The 9368-nt window shown below is 39.5% G+C and overlaps 1 protein-coding gene across 4 annotated transcripts; it reads left to right on the forward strand.

The window, feature by feature from the left end:
* Positions 1-167: 167 nt before the first annotated feature.
* Positions 168-9337, forward strand: LIME1 (Lck interacting transmembrane adaptor 1). Of its 4 annotated transcripts, none has more exons than XM_072414335.1 (6): positions 168-519; positions 3724-3858; positions 4477-4534; positions 5589-5676; positions 6452-6771; positions 8256-9337. In XM_072414335.1, the coding sequence occupies exons 2-6, from the start codon at positions 3746-3748 to the stop codon at positions 8493-8495; spliced, it is 819 nt and encodes a 272-aa protein (XP_072270436.1). In that variant the 5' UTR covers positions 168-519; positions 3724-3745; the 3' UTR covers positions 8496-9337. The 4 variants fall into 4 exon arrangements, with proteins under 4 accessions (XP_072270436.1, XP_072270438.1, XP_072270437.1 ...); XM_072414336.1 differs by lacking the exon at positions 168-519 and adding an exon at positions 2697-3629; XM_072414337.1 differs by lacking the exon at positions 168-519 and having other exon boundaries at positions 2633-3858; positions 4480-4534.
* Positions 9338-9368: the final 31 nt, after the last annotated feature.

Here is a 9368-nt window from a genome sequence, read left to right on the forward strand (position 1 = left end):
ACCCCTCTTCCTTTCCTTTCTTTTTAATGTCTTGATCTTTGAGGCAAGGGAGTGTCATACCACAATCAGTTTCCTGCAAAGGCAAGCTAGAATCCTGCATACCCAAGGCACATTGGATCCTGGTAACTATTGTATTCATCTTCTCTGTGGCCCCCAAATCCTCAATTCTCTCTCTCCATGGTTCTTTTTATAAGACATATTGAGATTTCTAACTTCCTTTCACTCTGATCATATCTGGTTTTCCATTACCTACTTTCGCTCAACACCTTATCATACTTGCACGTCTTGCTTTTACCTTGCACTTTGCAGAAAAATGTTGTGCATGGCCTTTTATGTTCATTTAGTATTTTAGGCAGTGCCTTGAGGCAGACAAGACTGCTTGCATCATAATTCAGTCACCCCCGCTGCATTTCCTTAGATGCTCAGTTGTCTTCCAGTAGATCGCTTGAAGCCAGACAACGCTAGGCCTGTGTGGTCGGTGATACCTCTTCGGATCATGACTGAGTGTCCATTTTAAGGGTAAGACCAATGTGGGAGTATTATTCTTTATCATTTTTTTGTTATTGAATGTTTTGATCTTGGCCCTTTGTTACCTTGTTAACAAAGGGGTTCACCTTGATGTGGGAATTTAGCAGATTTTTATTTGTTTGATTTGGCCTTTGAAGTGCTTGTGGTTTCACTACCACAAAATAGAGGTTATTTGTCTATGGGATCCTGGTTAATTTAAATATTCATATTATTATTAAACAGTAATTATATAACGCCAACATATTACGCAGCGCTGAACATTGAATAGGGGTTGCAAATGGCAGACATATACAAACAATGAAACAGGAGGAGAGGACCCTGCTGAGAGGAACTTACAATTTATAAATATATAACTGAAATAGGTTCATAGGAAAAATGTCAGTTTTTGGGCCGTCTCCATACGGTGAGAAGTATTTCTTTTTTCAAAGGTGTCTTTCACGAGGCCAGGCGCATTGCCGAGATAGCAACCAACAACGAACGACTTTCGGCTTTTTAACAGGAGCTTGTTTTACCAAGGTGTTAAGGCTATTTCAGTAAACATGGATGAAATCTTCACTCCAAAACTCCCACATGGAACTCTTCAACATACTTATATATGTCTAAAAGTTTGTAGATACACATATGAGCTTCTCGGGTATCCTATTTCAAAACCAAGGGCAAAAATATGGGTTCCCCTCCCCATCCCTATTTGTTGTTTTAATAACCTCCACTCCTCCAAGAAGACTTTTCAAAAGTTTTTTGGAGTATGTGAAAATTTGTGCCCATTCAGTGCTATTGTGAGGTCAGGTACTGATGTTGGATGAGAAGACCTGGCTCGTACTCGGCATTCCGATTAATCTGAAGGAGGTTAAATGGGGTTGCGGTCAGGGCTTTGTGCGCACTATTTGATTTCCTCCACACCAAAATTTTAAGTCCATGTACTTATAGACCTGACTTTTACATCTGAGATTATATATTCGGTTGGGTGTCCACATTTGGCCAAAGAGCGAAACAGAGTCTTTAAAGGGTGGGTCTCATTTATATAAAGTCCATAGATACCTGTTTTTCTACGCTTTTTGGGAAAAAAGAGTAGTGCAAAAACTTCTGTGAATGGAAGGTTTTTTTCCTTTTCCGTGCATTATTTTCATCGCACTTTGAGTTTCTTTCCCTCATTCTTTAATTAATGCAAATGACTTGGCTGAAGAGCTTTCTTATCGTGTTTTTTAAAGCCGAAGTTCAGGCTAATACAATTATACCTTTAGCCCAGTAAAAAAAAATGAAATAATTTCTTAAATTTTATTTTATTGGAAACATTTCTGATGAAATTATATTAATATACTGTATAGTAAAAGAAGCCTGTAAGTCCTACTGCACACCGGCTGATATTTATTTCTGATCTGTACAAATGATTTTATCTAAAGTGAACTCAAAAGCCAAACTGTTGTAAACCTGATTGTAAAAATAAATTTGTGGGTCCTTGATAGGACAATGACCGATCAGACATGTTGGTAAATATCTCCAAATATGCCAGAAGGACCAAATATTGTACACGTGTGCTGTGATAGGGCTTCCGATTACTGATTTGAGTGGTCGAGTTGAACCCAAAAGTTTGGACTTTATATTAGCTGTTATCTCTTAACACCAAGGCTCTTGGCCAGCATTGGAACCACTGCCAAATTCCCTGACCTCCTTCTATGTTGCGCAACAGCCATTAGTATGAATCTCTGCCAAAATAAGTCCCCTCCCTTTGGACAGTGCTTGTTAAATTTCAGTTGGATTTCTTGCCCTTAATCACTCAATTGTGCCATAAAAACAAAATACCCTTCGGAGATAATTGCTTTTCTGCCAAAAATATATATGGGCAAAAGTGGATAATTGCATAGCAGGGCATTTTTTATCAGAAGTGGTCAAAACGGACATGTGAGCAGGTCATTTGACTGACAAAATGTCTAAATAACTACAGTCTGGATTAAATTTAATTTGCTTTGATGGATTATCAAGTCGTATTTTAGAGTTACTTGCAGTCAGTGAAAGAAAACAACCAGGACAGCAATTTAAGATACGTGACTATTGCTAACGGTAAGGTTGACAGCAATGTGGAGTAGTTCAGAAGCCATTCAGAACTGACCATCATGCTGCGTGTATCTTGGTCATGTTACTTTGAAGGAAGCCTATTACTGGAATATATATATAATATTTTTCACTGGATTTATAACTTTTATCCAAGGGTCTTCTTGGTTGTCCAGTGAGATCACCAGTCCTTGCATAAAAACACACTTGCTTAAGGATTTGCATGCATGGTTCTAAGGCTATGTACACACTTGCAATGGTTCTCGTCCGATAATTGGCTCAGGGCCGATATATCAGATGAGAATCTGGCGTGTGTACATCGCCTGCCGTCCATCGTCCGAACAACCGCCCTGGCGGATCCACGGACGTTGAACAACGAACGATCCTAATGGAAGCAAAGAGGGAGAGAACGCAGCAGGGTGCTTCTCTTGTCATTCTCCCCCTCCCCTCTCCATAGAGCAGAACGGTGCTGTATGTATTCATGCATCGTGCAGTCGTTGGAAAGGATCGTGAAAGATCCTTTCCAACGACAATTACTGCATGCGTGTATGTAGCTTAAGACCTGATGTTGGTGCAATGAGCTAACCCCAGGAGTTATGCCCATGGCAGCCTGGACTCAAATGAGGTTATTTGAATGATGTGCTGACACTCTAGTGGCAGAAAAGTATTACTGCAAATAAAGATGAATATGTTTTTTCAATAATGTTTCATATAAATGTCATCAGCATTAAATATATATTTCTCTTCAACATGTTTGGGGCAAGGGATCACAATTCCACCTATGACTTTGTGAAGGGGTAGAGGTAGAACAGAAACACGAATTCTAATAGCTTTAGGGTTCAGCGGGTTAGTGAGTCATGAAAGCCAGCATCTCACTTGTTAAAGTTGCAGTGCTAAACCACATGCAGAGCTCAGCAGGGAACAGACACCTGCACCTTCACAGGAAGTGGTGTAACAGCATACTACAAAGCCTCCTGAGTATTGCAAGCTGTAATTTATAATGCACCCCACATCAAGCCGCTCAATCGCCTATTGTGACCCATATTTTAGTTGTAATGCCTGATCAGCCATGATTGTCAATTTTAATTTATGTGATCCCTGGAAACTGTTCTGCATTTTTATCTTTTTCTTTTTATATTCCTATAGCTATTAGGTGCAAGTTGCCACTATGGTTCCACGTCCTGTGACTTCTTTACCCACAGATCACATCCTCCCTGCCATTTGCTCCGCACTTGGTCTGTTTCTTCTGCTCTGTGGGCTTTGTGCCCTCTGCAAGAGAAGGTATGTCACTTGAAATGTAATAATTTGTGGCTCCTGGTTGCAGGTGTGTGATTTTAAAATACAAAGTGTAATGGGGACATGTATGGGGAAAAATTTGCAAATCCAGTCCATTTTTTGAGCAGAGGGTTGAGGCTATCATCAGTATAGAAGTAATGGACAGCAATAAAAATATGAACTTCTAATTCCTCTCTCTTCTAAAAATGTGTTTTTCTTTCTATTTCTTTTACTGATACGAAACTCGACAATAGACACCCAGACAGCAGTAAATCTCAAACTCCAGCCCTTTCCTGCTAATTGAATAATAACACTTACCGGTACCTTGGAAATTTCTGCAACATCTAAACCCAAGAACTGAAATGTGATATATTGCAGCTTACCAGTCTTCAGATGGCTTCTTTGGTTTTCTTTTCTTTAGGCTTTTTTTTCCTTTACCAGTGACACACTAACTATCCTAGGGCGACAAAACTTACACAGCGATCCCACTCCAGGGCAGAAAGTTCATTTATTAATAAAATCTAGAGTGTATTTGAAAAATGATATTGTGATTTATTCATGCAGCCCTGGGACATTGTTGATTGTACATGAATAATGTAAAGGAATATGTTTGTTACTGTTTAGGAGGAAGAGGAGGAGGAGGAGGAACGTCTGTACCAATGGGGTAGCCCTGGTGGATGTGGTAAGTTATAATACTGATATGTAGAGAGGTTGTATTTTATTATTGTAATTCTCTGGGTCTACATATAGTAGTAATAATTATACTTATATTCATTATTTCTCTCCTTTGTAAGCCCATCTCTTTTGTAATAAACCCAAGCATTCAAGACTCTGGGACTCCTACATTTCCCTACTCTATCCACACAAAAGTAATAGCTATGCATACATTTTTTTAATAAATTGTCAAATTGCAAAAGTACAGCCACAACTGATTATTTTTAAAGTGTACATAAACTTTAAATTCTATCAATGTTTCCTGTTCCTATCAATGTTCTCCTGCTCCTATGAAGGCTTTTAAATTACCCTTTAAGTTTTATGATGAGCAGCAAAAATTGTGTGATGCTACCAGTCTTACTGGCTTCCTTTCATTCTCAGATCACACCAAGTATAGAAGGCACTTATATGCTGGCATAGTTGGTTTGCATACTTTAGCTTTTGATTATTTCTACTGTAATGGGATGCTCCAGTCCGGAGTCTTTTCTCATACTCTTTTTGCATGGTGAGGTCCCTCTTCTGATGTCCAAAGCAATGATTTCATAATGTGGACATTTCTATTAGTTATCTATCTACAGGGTCTTTTTATGATTCAGAATAGTTTGCTGGCATAGATATTATCACAGGGTGACCTCCAGGGCACATATGCAGTACTGAATTAGTGTGCCTTCATGCACCTTAAAATGCTGCTGCCAAAGGACCTGGATTGCAGTATTATGTAGGTATATCAATCTTAACATGGCAAGGAGGTTTAGAGGAGTCAGTTGCAGGGAAGAAGCTGTAGGCGGGTGGCAGCCCCTGTATTGTGACCCAATCTTTCAGTAACCACCCAAAAACAGCCAGGTGGTTGCTGAAAATTTCTGGGTAGTGCACCCGGCTAAAAGGGGCTGGGGAGAACGCTGCTATGGAAAACTGAACAGTGGCTGTTTATACTTATCCTTTCCATCATTGACCTTTGTTCCTTTAGTGTTATGTCATGAATTTTGTGTGACTTTTTTTTTTTTGTCTGTGTCATTTTCCAGACCCTGCTTCGTCAGACCCAGCTTCGATCCCTAAGCAAATCCGACACCAAACTCCATGAAATCAAAAGGTCACGACTAGAAGACCCTCGTGAGTTCTCACTTTATTTCCAGGATGAGATCCTTTCTTGAGGGCCGGTTTACATCCTTTTAAACCTTTAAACACTAATTCACCTTACTAGTATCTTGACCATTCAACCTTAAAGCCTAAAGACTTAAACCAGTAAGTAGAGCTAAACGACAGATGAGCCAGCTGCTGGAGACAATTTAACTTTTAAGCATCAGCAGCAATCCAATGGCCAAAAAGAATTACCTATCTTATTGGAAATCCTTAAAAAAAGCCAGAGGCAAAGAGGGCGCCTATCTTGGATGTAGCTATGACATGTCCTGACCTGTCGTCCCTGCAGGGTAGCTGCACACCGGTATGTATGTGGCATGTATGTGCCATATGTATGCTGTGCATACTTGCTGGTTGTAGCAGAAGCTCACCACCCACCAACAAGTTTAGCTCCTGTTTAAAGACCTTTCTCAACAAATAGTACTTAATTTGATGTCTCTGGCTTTAGAAAATGTGGCACCACTAACCTAAAAGATACATGCATCCAGTGATGTTAACATGTTTTGTTCTGGATAAATATAATGCAAAAAATTATAACAGCCAGGCAATTAACATTTTTAATTGATGATCAGCAGTGGCAGCAAAAAGTTGTGCGTTTGATTGTTCTCAAAACACAAATGTCAAATGTAGACCCCGGTATAATTTATGACCAATAATAATAATTTGCTAAGGGTCCAATACATCTTTCCACACTTCCTTTGTCCATCTTGTGACCAGTCATTACATTCTTTGTTCTTTGTGCCTCTAGAGCTTCGACCTGTCAGCATGGACCCGCTATACCACTCTCCAAATTGGCAACTCCCTGTCATCACCACTGAGGAAGATGTCACCTACTCCAACCTAAACTACACCCCTGCACCCCTAAAGTCCTCGCTGTATGAGTGTGTGGGCTCTCGGGGAGAGATGGAGAATGTGCAGAGCGGAGCAGACGTGGTAACGGCTGAATATGCTGTCGTGTGCAAGATAAAGAAGGGGGTGAAAACGGGGCACCAGGAATCCCGGAAAGTTGAGAAGACACAGAGAACTTTGGAGGAACCCATCCTTCCACATAGGCCAGATGACCTTGAGGTATAAAGTACACAATAATACAGGCTGATAAGTGTACAGCTTTACTTCTCATATTGATAGAATGCAGCCATTGTACAATATTATTTGTATTTCCCAAAATGTAAATTGAGGACCTACTTAAACAAGGCAGTAATTTATATTCAGTAAGGCTGTATATTGCATTTATGTATAAGTATATGTATACTGTAGTTGGTAGAACTGAAGGAGATTGTACTTTTATGTTGTAATACATGTGGTCAACTTAAAGTGAACCTGTGCTTTGCTCATGCAGTGCAGAGACAGAGGGTCACTTTAATCCCTCTCCTCACTAGCTGCACATAAATTCCCCATCATTCTGTTTTGCTACCCCAGGTGGAGATGCTGCCTTATGTAAGCTTTGGGCCTAGCCTTAAACAAGGCTTTAGTGCGGTCTTTCTCAACCTTTTTAAAATGGAGCAACCCCTTAAAATAACTTTCAGGGAACTCCTGCTATAATTACTATATCCACAGCTTACATTACTGTTATGGGGAGTCGGAAGAATTCCTCTTCCATTGCTAGCCTTTGGGAAAAAAAATGTCACCCTTACAGATATAACCCAAAAGATCATTGGAATCTATTAAACTGACCTGAGAGTCACAAACTGCTCATTGCTCAAGCAACCCCTATCATACTCTGGAGGACCTCTGGTTGATAAAACACTGCTTTATAATCTTCCCATGGGACAGAGCTGGTGCTTGGTGAATAACCCAGTGCTGTCAAATGCAAAAGTGATTTCTCCACCTATATACCTGGAAATACAGCATATATACTCCAAGTTAAACTGAGCAGCAGGAGAGTGAATAAGAGGTCAGTATGTGCTGCTGGGGAGGGATTAAAGCAAATCTTTTTTGCATGGGGAAATAGCAAGCTTGCCTAAAGGAAGACCTACAATCAAGTCAAAAAATTTCAGTCAACTCATATAAGTTCCATGCATTTTGTTTTATTTCCAATGTTATTATCTCCATTTTATTGCTGTTTTGTGGCTAGCATAAAAAAAGACCCTTGTGTCACTTGCAGCCTTAAAGTTCAAACACAGCTAATAGGTATTTTTGTTTCAGACACAGCAGGAGAAGTTTGCAACTTCTGTCATTTTGTATTGTTGTCTGTTTACCAGTTGGGGAGATTTTTTTACTTCCCTGTATATTTAAGTTTCCACATGGAAAATGGATGAAAATGTCCCCACTGTAAAAACCTGTTAACCCTCCCTTACCCTTTCTCTACAAAAGCCAAAAACAAACAGTTTGCTGCAGTCCTTCTATACTTTCGTCATGCCTTTATGGAGTTTATAACAACTAAACCAAGTATGTGACACATGGTGTGTGGACTTGGTATTTGGATGTTGTCACCGGTCTCAGACAGTTCTGGAGGAGAAACGTGTGTGCAGTATTACGTTTTATAGTATGCAATTTTACACTGGTTTGGTCCTCTGCAATCAAACTAATAAAAGTTTTTTTCCGTCTTTCAGATTGAGGAGATGTACTCTAAAGTTAATAAGAAGAAGAAGACGGTAAAAGACGACCCCCGGGTAATGACAAATCCAGTTTTTGAACCTCTTCCGCCACCCAAGAAGGCCGCAGTAAATGAAAACACTCAGAGCTCTATAAACGCAGGTTTCGAACGCCTTCCACTGCCAGCGTATCCTCTGCCGCAGCCCGAAGAGAATTTTTATGAGAGTATATGCGAGATGAGCAGCCTTGCTTTGTAGAGATCACTTTGTATCACTGACACTAATGCTCTGATTCTAGTTTGAGAAATCTATTGAAAATTCTGGTGCAAGTAAAGCAAGATACAATGTTATGCAGCACAATGAAACAATGCAGATATTACCTTTACTTTCAAAATTTCTACCAGCAGGGTTGGAGCTTGGAGGTGCAGCATGAATTTATCAATACATGGTAACAGGTGGGCATGTTATGTTAAAGCTGAATTCCAGATCAATGTTTTTGCATTTATTTATTCATTATGTCATGACATATATCCTAATGCAGCTCAGTACTTAAACCTATGAGCTTCCTATAATCTCACGTTTTGGCTGGACTTAACCAATTAAGTGTGCTTTAGTGTGCACAAGCTGACAATTGTTACAGAAGCAGAGAACAGAGAAAAGTCAGGGAGATGCCCAGGCTTTATTGTCCATTTGCAGCAGAAGCAAACCAGGTGACCAACCTAACAGCACTGCTTAAATCTCAGAACTTGCTGGACAGTATTATAAAGCCTTTGGTAGGTAAAGCAGATGCCATATATGTATTGTATGTATAGTTGTTTGTCTGGAGTTCACCTTTAACCAGTACACTGCCTCATGCCTTGGGGCTCTATATTGGTGAATGGTAATGTAATGCACATGATACTGTACATAGTTTTATATACAAGAGTGGATTTTTTTACTTTTATAGGTACATGTGTAAATATTATAGGACATTTCTGAGATTTGGTTCTGGTCTTCAGGGATTTACATTTACAAATGCATGACTGACCTCCTTCTAGTAATCACAGTGCAGGTAGGTTGATTTGAAGATATTTAGGAGTGCTATATATAAATATATATATATATATATATATATATATATATATATATATA

Source organism: Pyxicephalus adspersus, chromosome 6, assembly GCF_032062135.1.
Source record: "Pyxicephalus adspersus chromosome 6, UCB_Pads_2.0, whole genome shotgun sequence".
NCBI classification, from domain to species: domain Eukaryota; kingdom Metazoa; phylum Chordata; class Amphibia; order Anura; family Pyxicephalidae; genus Pyxicephalus; species Pyxicephalus adspersus.